Raw genomic sequence first — 18679 nt, 5'->3', positions numbered from 1 at the left:
TTTTGTTTTGTTTTTTAAAAGCTTAAAACTGTTGGCTTTTCGCCTACCGTACCAAGATCAGTCTTAAGATCTGTCGGCAGACTTAACTTTCTTGGTCCTTTAACTGCAACAACAGAAAAAGGAAAGAAGGCAGTCGTTAATAATTACAAAAGAAAGAAAACTGAAAAAAAAAACAAAAAAAAAAACCCAGAAGCATGCAATATGTGCTCAGAGTTTGCAAGCAGCCGTGCTGGCCAGGACAATCGCATGCTTAACCTCAGACAACCATCTACATTCCCAGCAAGACAACTTTAACTGCAGCGCCATGCCCAAGATCACAAGTGCAAGCAGGAGATTTTTTTTAGTCCAGTGACATTTTATAGTTTATGTGTATACATGTTAGCTTGTTCCATTTGAAATTATGTTATTTATACTTGATCATTTCAATACAAATTAAAAGTTTAAACTGTAAAAAAATAAGTGTTGGGGCAATATAATACAATGCTGAAGTAAGTGATTATGTAATTTCAGCCCTTTTGTGTTTTTATAATATTTATTATCCTAACTGTCTTATCAAATCCAGCCAAGTCTGCTTCATAACGACATGATTATATAAAATCCACCTGAACATTTCATGAATTATGCCTTTTAAACTACAGTATGTTTCTGCTAAATAACTGATTGCAGCAAGAGTTAGGTGTCCTGAGCCAAAGGAGAGACAGCTGTGGAGGATGCTATTGCTATTATAAACTGAAAAAATAGATTTTCATTTGATTTGCACTCAATCACATTAGGCAGCATGAAACGCCTGCATCCGTCTTTAATACATTTATGTTATATGTATGTATTCATTCACAGAGAGATTTTGTCAAATGTATCTAAAGAATTATAGTATTTTGCCGTGGGTCTAACAGTAAACAAGATGGATGCAATGATGACAAGAGAAAAGCAAGTTTCAAGCTCCCTCTTGTGTTCACAGTTAGTAATTGTGTGTGTGTATTGTCATTTTTATGACAAACTGACATAAATTGTTTTATTTAGCACACTTTAATGAGTACTGGTATTGAACTCATTAGAATGTTCATAAGGGTATGTTTGAGTACATTAGGTTTGGCTCCTGAAGACATATTCATAATAATACACCTATATATATATATATATATATATATATATATATATATATATATATATATATATATATATATATATATATATATATAAATCTTAATTTATAGGTGTGTGTGTGTATATACATATATATATATATATACTATATATATATATATATATATATATATATATATATATATATATATATTTCTATAAATAACGTTCGCAAGTAAAGTTTAAGTTTTATTCCTGGCGTTCACTGACATATTCAAAAAAGAAAACCTCAATGTGTGTATCTGACATGTAACAATATTTACATTTGTAGTGTACATTGTTATAGGAAACATCAAGATAAAAATCCTATGTGTTTATTTTTAGAATAAATAGAATAAAAAATCGACTATGTATGCACATATTATTATTATTATTATTTATTATTAATAATATTAATAATAATAATAATAATAATAATAATAATAATAATAATAATAATAATAATAATAATAATAATAATAATAATAATAATGTATTTATTTTTCATATTTTGTAAGGGGGGGGCTGCATATTTTGGTTTGTAATTTTATATTAATTTTATATTAATAATAATAAAAGTTCTGCATACATGTGACTAGCTTATGTGTGAAACATAAATCATTTATTTCTATCTATCTATCTATCTATCTATCTATCTATCTATCTATCTATCTATCTATCTATCTATCTTTAAATAGACACATAAATATAAATACATTATGTTTCACCCATATACTTTTCTCTTGTCATCATTGCATCCATCTATTTGCACATACAAATGAGCGAGCTTTACTCAAGATGAGTGAGCCCAGCAAGCATGGACCAGTTGCTTCATTATTACAGTGATTACATTGAGAGCAGTGATGCAGAAGCAATGTCTGAGCAGTGCATGCAGGACATCTGCAGCTCTGGTTAGCCCTGATATTACTGTGCTGCACCTTTGTAATAAACGCTTACCATTGTCCAGCAAGTAAAACACTGGGCTGCAGTGGCTTGCTTTCACATTTGCTGGGGTGTCTGGAAAGGTGCGGGGATCATTATGAGGTGTGGTTGGGGGAGGAACTGAAATAAAATTTTAAAAGAAAAAGACGCTGCATCCTTGACAAAATAAAATAAAAAGTAAATAAATATAAAGATGAATTCTGTAAGAAAGCTTCAGGCATATCCTTCGATCACCTAACCTTTTTTTTTTAAATACCACCCATGATGACAATTGAACAATTTGGAAAACTTCTTCCACGCCTTTGGAATACCAGGCCTACCAGAACATACAAAACTGTGTGTCAAAACAACTATTATATGGAATGAGAAACATCACTGATGAACTGACTTGACATTCTTCAACATGAAATTGAAGTTCTCAAATGGAAACTGTACATTTCAGACTTGAAGGCTGGTTTGAAATTGGCAAAAAATGTGTACAGTATGTTCATTGTCTGGTAGGCCTGAATAACTGAAAACTACACTGGACTGGACAAAGAACTGCAGTAGATTATATAGGATAGCAGTGTGGTGTAGTGGTTAGGGCTCTTGACTGGAGGGTCATGGGTTCAATCTCAGGTGGAAGACACTGCTGCTGTACTCTTGAGCAAGGTAATTTAACTAGATTGCTCCAGTAAAAAAAAAAACAACAACTGCTAAATGGGTAATTGTATGTAAAAATAATGTGAAATCTTGTAATAATTATAAGTCACCATGGATAAGGGTGTCTGCTAAGAAATTAAATAATAATAATAATACAGTAAAGACAAGTCAACTGGTTCATCTTATGAAGTTACCGGAACTAAATAGTGATGTGTTTTGTGATTGTACCTCCTCAAACCTTTATAAAAATAAGATATATTTATACAGGCACTACTGCAAATGCTCATGCCCTCTTTGACAAGAGCCAGTCAGCATGCTTATAAAGGCAACTGCACACACTTACAACACACTCACACACACTTAGTGGTAATGAAGTCAAATCAATTTCATGGAATAATAATAATAATAATAATAATAATATGCAACACCACATGACTCTATACATATTTTCATTACATATTACAGATGGCAAGATAACATAATAAAGGGTTCAAGCAGCATTCAAATAATACCTTGCACATGCTGCCTCAAGTTTTAAGCATACAGTTCTTTACTGAACTTATCAGTAGTAATATAATACACAAACACACGCAACCCTTCTTAACACTGAGCAACTATTTCAGATGAAAATATGAAAAGATAATCCGGATTACACAGCACAGCAATAACCACTCTGAAGTGAAGCTATGGCAGTGCCATACAGTTTGATTTAACCCTTTGCTGTTGGTGCTGGTCCATTTTAGCTTTCAAAATGAGTTTTCAAGTAAAACTTTAAAGCCTAAATGAGTATAAGTTCCTTTTACGACCACAGGTTAAAAAATTAATTAATTAATTAATTAAAACTTGCTGTTTGGGAAATATTTGTGGATTTTAAACGTGTAACACGATGTTATTGAAGCAAACTGCAGACTGTAATATAATTGGAATTCATGATTGAATCAGTTGTGATTTAAAAAAATTGTGTCTCAGAATTGACTAACTTAAGCCAATCAGCTGTCAATGACACCTTGCAGTCACTGACCTGATATATTCCCCAGCTCTGAGGATACACTGCTGTGTGCCTTGTGAAATGCTGTACTGAATGGCAACGATTGGTGTCATTAAGTGGTTCAGCCCCAGTGGAAACTGAAATAACCCCTTTGAATTACTTGCTGCATTATTATCTCAGGAACGCCTATGGTTGGAGGTTCCATTTTGGTTAGTCTGCATCCTGATTATCCAGAATTTGTTTAAACTCTTGATTTAAAATGTAATTGTTTAACATGACGTGGGGACTGTCACCAGGTAATGCATTTTTTTAAACATCCTCTCTTCATTGGCTTCAAGCGCTTAACATTAATTTGGTAATTAAATATGGAGAAATTAAATATTAGTCTTAGATCAGTCCTCATAATTAATGTATTGCAAGACTAAAATGGCTTTTCTCATAAAATAAATTGTATATATATATATATATATATATATATATATATATATAATATATATATTTTATTATATAATATATATTATATATATATAATATATATATATATATAGTATAGATCTGTCATAGACAGTACTGTAGACTTTATATTTAACATAAACCGTTATTTGGCAATTCTAAACGATTTGCTACGAAAGGTTTTTTAAATATCTTTAAAATACACATTGCTTAAAAACTACACACAACAACAATAAACAACAATAATAATAATAATAATAATAATAATATATAATAATAATAATAATAATAATAATAATAATAATAATAATTTCAATGCCACTAAAGGTGCTAAATAGATATTGCATCTTCAAAACCAAATAAATTAATACAGTGTAAGACTGATAAAACTTAATTCATATTATATTTACAAAGCAATCACATTGGGCATAATATACATATTTTTTTTTACAAATAAATCAATGCTGGCAGCATAACTGTAAATACTGCATCATTTAGAAGACACGTAAAAGGGTAAGATGAGTTAAACAAATGAATGATGAAACATAAATCAACAGAAACTTGATTACAATTTCCAACTAAATGAAATATTAAACCCTTTTGTGTATTTTGTTATTGCAGAGCTTTTGTTTTCCATAATGTACTCACTAGTTGATAAATCATGCCGTCATCACAAGTCAATCAGAGCACTGTATTTTCTGCTGCACAGATGCTATTGTACATAACCACCACTTAGAATTCATAACACTGTGCCTTAAGAAACGAAACATTTCACTGAAATAATTATTCAACTTGAAAAAATGTTACAGTCTGCATACATCTATTTATTTGTCATGTTCACATGATTTATAAAAACCTAAAACAAACTGCTGCTGCAGTTCTATCAGAGTGGATGTGTGAAGTCAATCAAAAAAGCTCAGTGAGAGAACCCACTTAACATTGTTCTCAATTCTGCAACTCCTGAGCAGCACAGCCCCCGTGACAATACTATAAACCCCAATAAAACTGCAGAAGCCATATGTAGAAACATAATAACGTTTGCTTTGTGTAATGTGTGCTAATATTTAAAGACCCCTATTTCACTGGTAGATGATGTTTTACTCATACACATTTTTTATGATCCAGTGAAATCTGGTTTGCATTTTGTTTATGAAACATTTTAAATAGGAATTGAATGTGATCCACAGTATATTGTGTGATTTGCTTGATTTTTTTTTTGTTTTCCTAAAATCACATAATCTATTCATCAATTTACAAAAGTTCACATAAAATGTCTGGAGGCACTAGCTTTTTTATTCATAATGATTCATTGCTTCACAGTTAATAAGAAACAATACAATGATGACTCAGAACCCTAATAACTGCTCATCAGAAGGTACGTTTAACTAACACTTACTTCAGATAAAGTTAATACTAGACCCTAGATACATGACTGGTACCAAAATAATATAACAGCTCTATAACTATACGGTTGTCTGTCACCAACCAGACAACATTTCATTAAAACAAGTTAAAATGTTGTTGCTATTTTGTCCTCAAGGAAAAAGATATTTGAAAAAAAAATCTCAATACATGAATACTAAGAAGCATCATGTATAATCTGTTTACACACACACACACACACACACACACACCTACACCCACCTCCAAAAAAACAACAAAACAATAAATACAGACAGTTTACGAACAAACAGGTAAGCTTCAATATTTCTCTGTATAGCGCTACCGGTACTGTTTAGAATCACCCATTTTACATTTTAGCGCAGTGCGTGTATGGAACCTTATAACAGGGATTCACTGTAGCAACTCTAACCCATTATATAATTTTGTATCTACATTTCAAATCATGCCTGTGTACAAACACTACAGTACATCACTGGCATAATCCAGTGTTTTTTCCAATTGCTGCTTCAACTGTAATTTACAAAATCAGTAACGATCACAGGGATGGACAGCTCCAACCCTAGGAGGAGGTTTAATTGATTCAATTAAATAATTAAGAACATCATTGGAAAGAGGACTAGGGTCCAGATTCAATCTAAAACGAAGGTGGATGTGTGTTCCGAGAAGCTGCGAGAATTGTACAGCTTTTGAGTTGCGATTTCTTTTACTCAAATTAAATTAAACAATTTCTGAAATATGAAGTGTCGCAAAATGGGAGCAGAGACATAACGCGTGTGTATTTTACCTTTTGGGAGAGAACTGACTTTACAATTTCTATGAAATTAGACTCACTTTTTATTGAAAACGATGCTGGATAATAGTGAACAAACATGATAAACAACCATTTGAACTATGTGTACATACAGTAGAAGGACTGTCCATTGTACTCATTTTGTTTTTATTTTCTGCATTATGTAACAAGGATTTTACTGCAGATGTACCACACCCAATGGACATGTACGCATTTACATAACATTCTTTATTAAAAACTTAAAAATGAAAAATGACATGCTTTGGTTCTGGATTGTAGGTGGTATAACAACATTACATTTCAAAAGGTATTTGGTACAAAAATGATGCTGATTTATACATAATGCTAGTATGAGCACCAGGATTAAACAGGTTTCACTTGGTCACTGTCCTTTTAATTAAAAAGCAAATAATAAGTATTTAAAAAAAAAGCTGTGTTTTTGTGCCGTTTATACGTGCAGAGTTGTGTTCGGTGTACTTTGGTATGATATAATGCTCATTTTATACTATGTTTATGTGGTGTGCTGTTGTTATTTAAATATGTCTTCAGGTGTACAGTATAAAAACTGTTTAAGAATTGACCTGTCTGTAGAACCCCAAATGTGGGTTCTACAGCGCTTAAATGAGCGTGCTTTATACCATGTTTAATGACAAACCCCCACAAGTCACCACATTGACTGTGCTGCCCCTTGAATTTTGGTTTAGATTTAATCTAGCCCCTGGTTAAGAAGGGCCACAGTTGCCAATCCTGACCTACCAATACCCTTCCTAACCATGAATTCAGTTCCTAAAATCTATAATGCAATTACATTCCTGTATTTAAACTGTGCAACGGTTTAATGAAAACACAGCAACCAATGGTATGACATAGGACTGAAACAGACGCAGACTTCCATTACCTGATGTGGGAGACTTGCAGCGTTCTAGCTCCAAGGAAACAGGGCTGTCAGACAGCTCAGATAGACCTGAAAAGAAAATGTACAGGCTACATGTCAAATCAAAGGACAATGGCATCACCAAATTATATGGTCCTAACAAGATACATACCTGAAGGGTTTCTTTTCAACTGCAAACCACTTTCCACCATGCAAATGTATTCATCATAAATACATCTTATAGAAACCTATTTTTTTTAATTACATGTTTAATATTTTCTACTGTATATTGTACTACTGAATTTGCTCTTGCGATTAGTGATTTTCATAACACAATTCCACAGCCCATAATGCTAAGCCTATACAGAATAAACTATTCAAGGACATTAATGTGTTGATTATTAGGAGATAGATACTAATATTTTAAAAATAAAAGAGCCCAAAAGATATCCTGTTAATCCCAGCCTAATAATGGAAGATATTATTGTCCCACTTACCTGTGCAGTTTCAAGCCCTATAGCCTTCTTACAATAGATGGACATTCACAGTTTGGTTGGGTCTTTAAAATGCAAGTCATGCATATATGTATGTGTAATGTAAACACACTCAGTATGTCCACTTAATTTCATCTTCCAGTGTGGTAAACTAGCCTTGCACATATTCCATAAGCAAACTATGTCAATGCTTCCCTTATTGTTGGTGATACATCACTGAACCCCATTTTGTTTTAATTTTTTTTTCAATGTCAAGTATTATACCTTACAGATCTAGACAGAAAAGCAAGGTCTGTATGAAATTAAATGGATCATACATCAAGATATGATTTTCTTTTTCTTTTTGTGTGTGTGTTTGTGTGTGTGTTAGGCAGTTAAAAGCTGAATGACATTTGAGGCAGTTAGTGCATACAAAGGTGATTATGCAGTCTTTTGTACTTCTGTACTATTCAGTCAAATCCATTCTTTAGAAATGCTTCAGCCTTCAGATATTTACATAAGAATTGGTCGCTATTTCTGCCTTATATTTAACTACCGATTTAGCCCAGTACACATTTTGAAACAAATACTAAAACATTTTATCTGTGCACAGAAATGTTCTCTTAGAGACACACGTCTAGGTATTTATTTGTGTAGAAGTAATGATGTGTGAACATTATCAAAACCTTGTTGGGGTTTTACTGTACATTCACAAAAGAAATATTCTTCCAATTAAACACAACTGTAATTAAGCCAATTAACATAATAACATAGAACCTGAAGGCTCAAGGCACAGGACTGGAGTTGACTGAGGTGAAGCCCCAGTGAAGTTGTGTATTTCCCTGGCCTCCAGAATTCCTTATAGACCATCATCCAGTGTCCTCCTGTATAATTAGACTTACTCTGGTGGGATGTACGAATCCTTTTCTTTGAATCTGAATAAATGTTAGACAGGCCGCGCATGCAAAAGGTGTCTGTCAGGCATGCCAGAACATCAGCATCATCAGCACGCCGAGGAGAGAGAGAGAAACAGGCCAAAAGTGAAAGGACAGTGACCCCAAAGCAGCCCCCTGTCAGCCATCGGGAAATTATTCAAAAACTTCAAACATGCATTTTTATCTGTTTTGACATAACCAAGTAAAACAATTTAAAAGCAAAGAATAAGATAGCTCCCAGATCGATTCTAAACCAGCACGCTAAATCAAATGAAATACATTGTGCTCTGTGGTTTAATTATAATAATATTTTAATTAGAGGCTGCTTCCTTCATTTGGATGATTGAAATTACAATATATTAACTACAAGCTTTTTTGTTTTTGTTTTTACAATTAATATGTAGAAAATGAATATTCGGTACCATTACTGATACACATTTGTTAAATAATAATAATAATAATAATAATAATAATAATAATAATAATAATAATAATAATAATAATCAATGCAGTGCTTAAATTCAGTGATGCCAATGTTTGGAATGGAATAAAGAATTTGTGTATTTATTGAAACTAAAAAAATGTCATAGTTTGTGTACAGTGATTAGTAAAATGCAGCCAGCTAAAGAAAGCATAATATATAACATGCTCAAACAGGAAACTCATGCAGTGCTGGCACCTCCAAATGCAGCACACTGACAGTCAGCATGCAAGTTGTGCTCCTCCCTACCTGCTGTGAGCTGCTTGCTTCTGCGTGGAGAGCGAAGCTGCCGCGGGTATGGGTCACTGGAACCATAAAGGTCAATGGTTCCCATGCTGAGCAGAACTGTCTTCTGGATGAAATCCACTACAGCTAGGCCATTGGAATTCCCAAATGCAACCCTGTATCAGCCAACACAAAAACGCATATATACACAAAAGAAAAAACCCAAAAAACAAAAAAAAACCTTCAGTTTCAAAATATACCAAGCTGGTAGTTCTTTCTTAAATACCAAATGACATGCAACATTTCCCCAAAGGCCAGTTAGAAAATAAACTCCTTTACTTTGTTCTGGTGGAAGAGTTTGAAATTTGTCAGTCATATTTGACGTATGCTGATAATACCTTCTACAGTACAAATTATTTTCTTTCAAATTTGCCAGAAATTACAATGTTAACCCCCAATGAATTGTCTTAAGTAACTCAACACTCCATCTTATTTAACACTGTGCAGATCAGACTTAATAACTGCTGATGATGTCTACAGTGTCTTCAGAGTATCCATTGGTCTATAATGCAAAGCAAACTGCTGCTGTAATCTCAGACCCTGTTATAATTACAACATAAGCATTTGTTTTAACTTCAACATCATCTTTTGGTACTTCCACTTTTTGTTGTTTGTCAATACCTTATTGTGGCTTTCTTTAACACAGAAATACAGTAATTTATGGTTGAACAAACAATATACAATGTCACTTACAAGCCATAGGCTGAGTTCAGAGCCAGGCTTGCTATTTGTTGGGGAGGCTCTCCGTCTACCCACACCAACTGTATTACCAGTTCTGCCTGGTAGCCTTGAGGCATTCTTACTGGACGAGACTTCACCCTTAAAAAAATAAAAATAAAAAAAAAATAAAAAACTAAAACAAAACACTACAGTATATTTGTACTGTTTTCTAAAGGGAATATAATGCTCCCTTGTTAGAAACAGTGCTGTTAATATAAAGTGAACATATGTGCTTGTGAAACAGGATTATTAGACCTATAGCCTAACATACTGTATGAAGTATGAAATTGACTGAGGCAAGTGCCCAGTTGGTAAGAAAAAGTACCCAGTTAGAAAAACAAATCACGAAAAAAAAAAAGGGGGATATATTCCTGGATCGATATATCTTATTTTGTTGCCAAGGTTATTAAAATCAAATATCTAACTTTAGTCTATTTTGTGTATTTCTGTCTGTAAGAATATGTAAAACAGCACCTGGGTATTAATGATATTAAAAAATGGTTGTGATTAGGTCTGCTTGTTTGATTTTACAACTAGTACCAAGCAACTCTTAAATTATTTCCTTCTTGATTTTTGCAACATTAACTATCACCAAAATCTTTTAAAATATAGAAGTCAAATAAAGTCTGGAATAGACACTAAATAATGTGTCTGCTCATTATAAAAAATGTAATTCTGTTTGGTCAGTAGCTGTAATTTCAGTCACACACTCTTACTTGAGGCAGGGGATGCTGTCCTTAATTCCCTCTGGAGAGACATTGCGGGGGCTTCCTGTAATGGGCTGGGAAGGCTCTGTGTATGGAGAGATATTCTCAGTCGCCTCTGGGGTGATAATGTCCTCCACATCATTCTGAAGCCGAACCTCTAGTGACTGTAAAAACATAACACTCAAATAATTATAATAATAATATACAAGTCATTGTTTAATTCATGTTTTAGCTGGAGGGTAACATTTTTAAGAAAGATCCTGCCAATAACTCATTTGGAGAAACATTTGTTCAGATTCAATTTACACATTAGTGGGTATGCTCATTGACTGAGTGGTATGCTGGGGAATGAGTAACTAGGAATGCAATAGTAAGAGCATAAGCCTGCCCTATCTGTAGTGTCAAATAAATTATTCATTATTAATTACTAATTATTAACTTATGTTGCTCAGTTGAAACAAAGGGCTATAAACATCCAATTAAAATATACTGTAATTGAGTATACTGTAAATTATAAAATAGACTTAGGTACAAACATGCAGACATAGAGACCGTAAAGAAAGAAGAATCAATGGGCCTCATTAGTGCAGGATTTATACAGGAACACTTACCACTATTTCAGTAGTAGCCTCGTGTTTACTGAATCTGTAAAGTATGACATGAGCTGAGATGCCTGTGACACATAGGATCCTGCTTTCAGGACACCAGCTGATCATCTGTATGGCATATGGGTCCTCTTCCACAATCTCCGCTACCTGCTTCCCCTCTCCCACCTTCTGCTTTTCAAACACCTTGGATGTTTTCAGCTTGTACAGCATCTCAAGGGTTACTGTCACATTGAGGACAACAATAAACATTTGTTTTTCTTGGTCATTTCTTTAGATTTACTAGATACCGGTTTAAAACCCACCTGGTTTGCTAATACAATTGCAAATATCAGTTTCATGGAGACCTAGATGTGTCTAACAGATTCCTGCTCCCTTTTTTGTACATATATCATATATATATATATATATATATATATATATATATATATATATATATATATATATATATATATATATATATATATATATATATATACACACACACACACACACACACACACATACACTGAGTGTACAAAACATTAGGAACACCTTCCTAATATTGAGCTGCATCCCCTTTTGCCCTCAGAACAGCCTTCATCGGGGCATGGACTCACAAGGTGTGAAAAGCGTTCCACAGGGATGCTGGCCCATGTTGACTCAAACGCTTCCCACAGTTGTATCAAATTGGCTGGTAGTGGAACTATATTCCGAATAGCTTGTTCCATCTCATCCCACAGATGCTCAGTTGAATTGAGATCTGGTGACTGGGCAGGCCACTGCAGTAAGCTGAATTCACTGTCATGTTCGTGGAACCATTCCTGGACAATCCTAGCCTTGTGGCATGGGGCATTATCCTGCTGAAAAAATCCATTAGCAGATGGATACACTGCTGCCATGAAGGGATGCACCTGATTGGCAATGATGTTCAGATATCTTGTGGCATTCAAATGTTGCTCCACTTTTATCAAGGGGCCCAATGTGTGCCATGAAAACACACCCCAAACCATCACACCACCACCACCAGCCTGCAATGTTGACATGCGGCATGATGGATACATGTACTCATGTGTTTTTCTCCATACCCTAGTCCTCCCATCACCGTGAAACAGCAGGTATCGGGATTAATCAGACCAGGCAATGTTTTTCCAATCCTCCACTGTCCAGTGTTTTTGTTCCTTAGCCCACTGCAACCACAATTTCTTGTGTTTTGCTGAAAGAAGTGGAACTCTGTTAGATAAATGGCTGCCATACCCCATTCGTGTCAAGGTACGACGAGTTGTGCATTCTTTTATGGCACCAATGTTGTACTGGACTGTCAGTTGACTAACTGTAGCCTGTCTGTTGCTCTGCACAATTTGTGTCAGCCTCCTTTGGCCTCTTTCATCAATGAACCATTTTTGACCACTGGCCTGCCGTTGGCTGGATGTCGTTTGGGTGGTGGACCATCCTTGATACACATGGGAAACTGCTGAACATGAAAAACGTTGCAGTTCTTGATACACTCAAACTGGCGCACCTGGCATCTACTACTATACCCTGTTCAAAGGCACTTAAATCTTTTGTCTTGTTCATTTACCCTCTGAATAGCATACATACGCAATCCATGCCTCAATTGTGTCAAGGCTTAAAAATTCATCTTTAACCTGTCTCCCCTTCATCTACACTGATTGAAGTGGATTTAACAGGTTACATCAATAAGGGATCATAGCTTTCATCTGGATTCACCTTGTCAGTCTATTTAATGGAAAGAGCAGGCATTCCTAGTGTTTTGTACAGTCATAGTGGATCACCATCATAAAGTACTTCACAGAGGTAGGTTGTGAACTGTGCATTATATGCAGAGTCACTTACAATAGGACATTGGTTTAACATCTCATGCACATGATGGTGCACAAAGAGGTTAAGTGGGATTTGAACCATCTGACCTTCTAGTTACAAGCTCTGGACTTTAACCACTGGACCACACTGCCTCCTTATAGCCATTAATTAAATTCAAAAGAATGTATTTTTATTATTCTAAAGTGAAAAAAACTTCAAAACTCTTAGTGATGATACAGGTATAGTACAGTCAGTTGCTTCATTAAAGATATTTTGTACCACAAAAAATAGCTGAGTCTGCAAACTTACTGGCAGAGCCATCCCAAAACTTTATTGATCCATCAGCATGCCTGCAGAAAGAGAACAAGCAACATCACCAGTTAGTGTTTAAAGAAAAATGTCAACACTAATAGAGTAAAAAGAACAATAGCTGCAGGTTCTTTATACACAGAAAATCTGAAATCATATTTACATATTCACCAGGGACCTGAAGCATCAATTCATTCAACATTGTGCACATACCCTGTAATAATAATTTCAGGATATGTCTGTGTTCCCAGTGTCCAGGTGCCACCACTGACTGGCCATTCCTAAAGATGAAGAGTCAATTGTTCAGGGTATACTATTAATGTTACTTAATTAATGTTACATAATTAATATTACAGTTAAATAAAAGCAAATATAAAGAAGAATTACGAAAAAGGTAGTAGGATTCACACAAATAACTTAAATAATCTTAAAGTATTACAGAACCCTCTGTAAATATACTTATGATTATTTTGATATTTATGTCCACATATCCTGGCCAATAACTCAACTGTTCATCAACCTATACCCCAAGATACCTTTCAGATGTTTTTTTGAGAGAATCTCCCTGGATTGCATAAACCACGTACTCGGGGGAATCTCAGGATAACCACTAATTTAGATATCCAAGTACTGAAAAATGTTCTTGCTTCCTGAATGTCATATGGCATTGTGCTTCTGGGTCTTTCTCATTCAGCAATGTAGTTGAGAAAAACTTTTGTTTACACTGAAGTGCACACTTAAAAAAAAAAAAAAAAGATTTTAATAAATACCAATGTCTTTAAGCTTTCATTCAAGGATATTTCACATTTGGTACACTTTGCACAGATTTGTTGAGGTTTCTTACTGTTAAAATAATTAACCATAACTCAAGCTACTGTATTTAAGATTTTTATTTCTGGAAACAACAATTTTAAATGATACATTTAAGGAGTGTTTAAACCGATTAACAAATAATATGTCGGCTTTGTGGTGCACCTTAATAACAATCCCTATGATCTCAATTGGGCTGTGTTCAGATTTTGTACTATACTTACAAATTCACAATTAATGTAGATTTCATTAGGGATTTAGGTTTAATAAAAATGTAATTTGTTGTCCTTTTCCTGTAGAAAGAGCACATTTTTTCAGCTCAGTTTTTGAGGGTTGTTTGAACAATTGATGTTGTTTATCTGCCATATTGCTTGAATAATTAATTTGTTGAATGGGCTCTTACTTACCTTATTGCTGTAGCCTTGCTTTTTGTGTTTGGCACCTACAGAGTAAAGAGCAGGAATTAGCTCTGGAGGGCAGTCAGCAAAGTATGCTGTGCAGGTAACTGGGGATTCATGAATATCCATAGGATATGGGTTTTCAAAGATAGGAAAGCTGTTGGAATAAAAGAGATCAAAGTAAGGTCATTTGTTGAAACATTCTGGTACTTCGGGTTCGCAGAAGATTCTCATTAGAATGCTCCTGTCATCTGAATACAAATCAATTCCTGCTGAGTTTTCAGTAACAGTGAGATAATTAGTACTGGCAATACAGCTCTTATGACTAGGGGTTTAAAGGTGCAATTCAAGAGCATTTCACCATTTTCCAACCCTTAAATTGTAACAGTTTCATGTTACATTTATTTCAGCCTATTTATACATTTAATAATTTTACAAAGGGGCAACTTAAGCTAACACTTCACTCTTCTCGAAAGTTATAAAATATTTAAATGCATTTAGGTGGGTGCATACTGTACCTATATAAGGTCCTTCCAACATTAGTACCATATGTTGCATGTGTTAGACCTATACACTTGTTTTACAGCTTTGCTGTAAATATCTTTCATAAAGTCTGTATGAAATATACGTACTGGCTTTGTGTTAGGTCCACAACGATAAAGTCCTTTTCAAGCAGTACAACTACCGCATAAGGCTCCTGGAATTCTGTAATAAAAAGGCTCTTGGTTAATTGGGTCTTATGATATTACCTTGAATATATGTGGGTGAAATGCAAATTGCATTCCAGGTGTCATTGGTCCTTTACTTTGTAGGAGTGAAACATGTGATTAGGAGGGTCACGTCACCTGAGAGGGTTTTAAATATGACTCCTGGGCTCTCCCTTAAACTGGTGCGCTCCTCTCTCTCTCTCTCTCTCTCTCTCTCTCTCTCTCTCTCTCTCTCTCTCTCTCTCTCTCTCTCTCTCTCTCTCCATATATATATATATATATGGCATAAAGGCTAAAATAGTAGTTTAACCTCTTAATGTTGCCTAAAATTGTTCTTTAACTTTTTGCAATGGGTTAATTCAAGGTTATAGAGGGTGCAGTGGATTAAATTGTATCTTTGACTTTGCAGTAGCATGTAAGGTTGGAGGAAATGTGGGTCATTCCTCATATTAAACATGAAGCACGTTTGCTTTCAGCATGCCAAATTACCCTTTTTGTTTTTCGTTCACTGGAAAAGAGGGAATGCAGAATATATATATTTTCATAATTGAAGAAATAAATTCAGAATGCACAGCTATGTCAACCTTGATTTCACACAAAATGTGTTTTATAGAGCCTTACTTACCGTTTGGATAGGGAGTTTCACAAAGTGTTAAGAATTCCACTATGGGGTGATCCATTTCCAGCACTGTGATAGATTTACCATGCATGATTGTCAAGCTAGGTCTTCGACCTGCTTTATCATATGACAGCCCTCCAGAGAAGATAATAAATGGCTCACTGAAAAGAAGATGGGATCATTGTGAATCATAATGATGATGCTAATGAAATTAATCCAATATTTCCAGAAAAAAAAACTGCCCTTTCAACACACCATTTTGCATGATCAAACCCCCCCCTCCAATTCTTTTTTTTTTTTTTTAGCAGAAAGTAACATTTTCACAAATAATATACATTTTTTTAATCATTTTTCCTAAATTTAACCAAAAAACTTAAAACAGCACTTTTTTTCCAGATTTAACTCATTGATTATTTTCCTGTTACGCTACAAATCTTTTTTTTTAATTTTTATTTTTTTTTAAGGCACTGCAAGCGCTTAGAACTATGTTGAACATTTTAAAGCTATGGTGCAACTTTGGATGCTACGTTAATTTATTATTTTCCATGTTGTGTTCTCACACTTGACACTTCAGTTTTTTACTTACAGAGATTATATAAAGCCAGTTATAAATTTCACATACATGTATTTATATATTTTTAAATGCAGCGACTTTTATTCTAGCGTTTTTCACCTACATGCGGTTTTTCATGATGTGCTTTTGCTTTGCAGACTGTAGCTTTAATGTGCAATGTTTGTTTTGTGAAAATATTTGAAATGGCAAAACAGTGGACATACTGCAGCAACTCCAAATTGAATCAGTCATTAAATATGTTAAGCCCTTCTTGATTCTTTATCGTGAATGTGTGATGTGCTCTACCACTGAATTTTAGGCATGCCTAATTGTAAACGTAACCTATCTACCTAATGTTTTTTTTTTTTTCTTTTTTTTTTGTGATCATATTTTTATTTGAGAAATTAGATATACATAATACATCAAAATGTAACAAAATAATATTCCCATCCCCGTGTATGCCACCCTCCCCATCACACCCCCCTACCCCTTTCCCCAGATGGCAACCTCCCAAATTAGTTTAAAAAAAAAAAAATCTATAATCATAAATTGCTTTTGTGCATTTTCATTTGCAAGTGAACTGTGACATTAGGGCCTTATCAAGCACCATATTCTGCAATTTTGAATACTGACTTTGGATACTGTTTTAATTCTGGAAACTGGTGTTTTTTTTTAATCTTTTGCTGAATTGCATTGCCTTGTAGGTTTTACGCAGTTCTGTGCATGGGTAACATGCTATGTACTGTATGGGTAACATGTATGTACTGTATTACAGTCCATGTGTCGTCTCTTTTGGCAATTGATATTTTCAGAATCATATCGTCTTGAATTAAAATACTTCTTCTGTTGAAAATATAGTACTGTACCAACAGCACCGACTACAGTACATCTAAATGGATGCCTACTTATTTTAAAACAAAGTCCTTTCAGCAATGTATTTTTGACATTGTATCTTTTTTGCGTTCCCTGAAAAATCGGACATGGGTTGGAACGGGTTAAATGAAACACTTGTTTAACTGTCACTGAAATCAAAATTTTATAGGGTTGTATATGTGAGTGCTGACTTATATATAGCATTTCCTTGTTAATTCAAAACATCAACAGTATTGTATTGTACAAACTAAAATGCTGGTACTTTTTTTTTTTTTTTCAAACTACATTTTATTAAGTTTTATAGTTTTTTTATGTTTTAGTACTGTATAGAAACTGGCTACAGTGCATTTTTATTTTCTGCTGAAGCTGTGTTTTTTATTTTAAGAAAGTGCCACAACTATTTTCTTATTTCTGTACAACTGTTTTGCTCTTGGACACAGTAGCTTTTATAAGTAGACCGAAGTAAGGTAGCAGGTCAGTGTCAAAACTGAAGTAAACACACCTGCTCCTTGATGTCTTGTATTCCACTTTCAGGATTGGCTTGCATGGGTCTGGTTTCTTTCCATCTCTCTGGCTTTTTGCTGTGATTGAAGAAAATAAATACCAGTGAAAAAAATCACACAGGATCCAAACACAGCACTCAGGCACAGGATGTTCTATAGCAAAATACAAAACAACTTTCTGGTGCAGTCCATTCTTCTGTGTTTGATGTGAAGTTCCTTACACTTGAAGTGCTATGTTCACACCAGTCCCCTGTAATAAGGATAGACTACAGGCCGCTCCCACCTCCGCCGCCAGGAAACTACACGCCTTTCCCATCTCCGTCGCTAGGAGACTACATGCCTCCGCCACCTCCACTGGCAGGAGCAGAGCAGCAGGAGCTGCCTCTGCCTCCATCGCCTCCACCAGCAGAGGGTGAATGCCTGCTGGGTCTTTGTCCACCAGCAGAGGGTGAATGCCCGCTGGGTCCCCGTCCACCAGCAGAGGGTGAATGCCCCTCTGGTATTACTTCCCCCACCATCACGAGAAGAGGAGATGGAGCTGCCTCTGCGTCCATCACCATCAGGGGGAGAGGAGCAGGAGCTGCCTCTCCTTTCACCAGAAGGACAGTTGCTGGACTTCCCCCGGCTGAAAGAGTCAGTCTGGGAGCTGTCAGCACGTCTGCTGACAGCCTCACCATTGGCAG

The 18679-nt window shown here is 34.9% G+C and overlaps 1 protein-coding gene across 13 annotated transcripts in view; it reads right to left on the bottom strand.

The window, feature by feature from the left end:
- Window positions 1-18679, bottom strand: part of stxbp5l (syntaxin binding protein 5L) — a 150087-nt gene that overhangs the window by 16608 nt on the left and 114800 nt on the right. For 3 of the 13 annotated variants that reach the window (XM_041259422.1, XM_041259423.1, XM_041259426.1), the window contains exons 9-22: window positions 17996-18074; window positions 16074-16228; window positions 15374-15446; window positions 14751-14898; window positions 13747-13814; window positions 13534-13574; window positions 11428-11645; window positions 10826-10980; window positions 10083-10208; window positions 9354-9505; window positions 8591-8662; window positions 7240-7305; window positions 2080-2184; window positions 53-103 (exon numbers count right to left, since the gene is read on the bottom strand). In XM_041259422.1, coding sequence (XP_041115356.1) covers window positions 53-103; window positions 2080-2184; window positions 7240-7305; window positions 8591-8662; window positions 9354-9505; window positions 10083-10208; window positions 10826-10980; window positions 11428-11645; window positions 13534-13574; window positions 13747-13814; window positions 14751-14898; window positions 15374-15446; window positions 16074-16228; window positions 17996-18074 — 1509 coding nt within the window. The remainder of the gene's footprint in view (window positions 1-52; window positions 104-2079; window positions 2185-7239; window positions 7306-8590; window positions 8663-9353; window positions 9506-10082; window positions 10209-10825; window positions 10981-11427; window positions 11646-13533; window positions 13575-13746; window positions 13815-14750; window positions 14899-15373; window positions 15447-16073; window positions 16229-17995; window positions 18075-18679) is intronic. The other 10 variants (XM_041259428.1, XM_041259432.1, XM_041259434.1 and 7 more) reach the window with 6 other exon arrangements.

The sequence above is a fragment of the Polyodon spathula genome, chromosome 9 (assembly GCF_017654505.1).
Source record: "Polyodon spathula isolate WHYD16114869_AA chromosome 9, ASM1765450v1, whole genome shotgun sequence".
Lineage (NCBI taxonomy): Eukaryota > Metazoa > Chordata > Actinopteri > Acipenseriformes > Polyodontidae > Polyodon > Polyodon spathula.
This window is presented reverse-complemented; position numbering and strand designations above follow the sequence as displayed.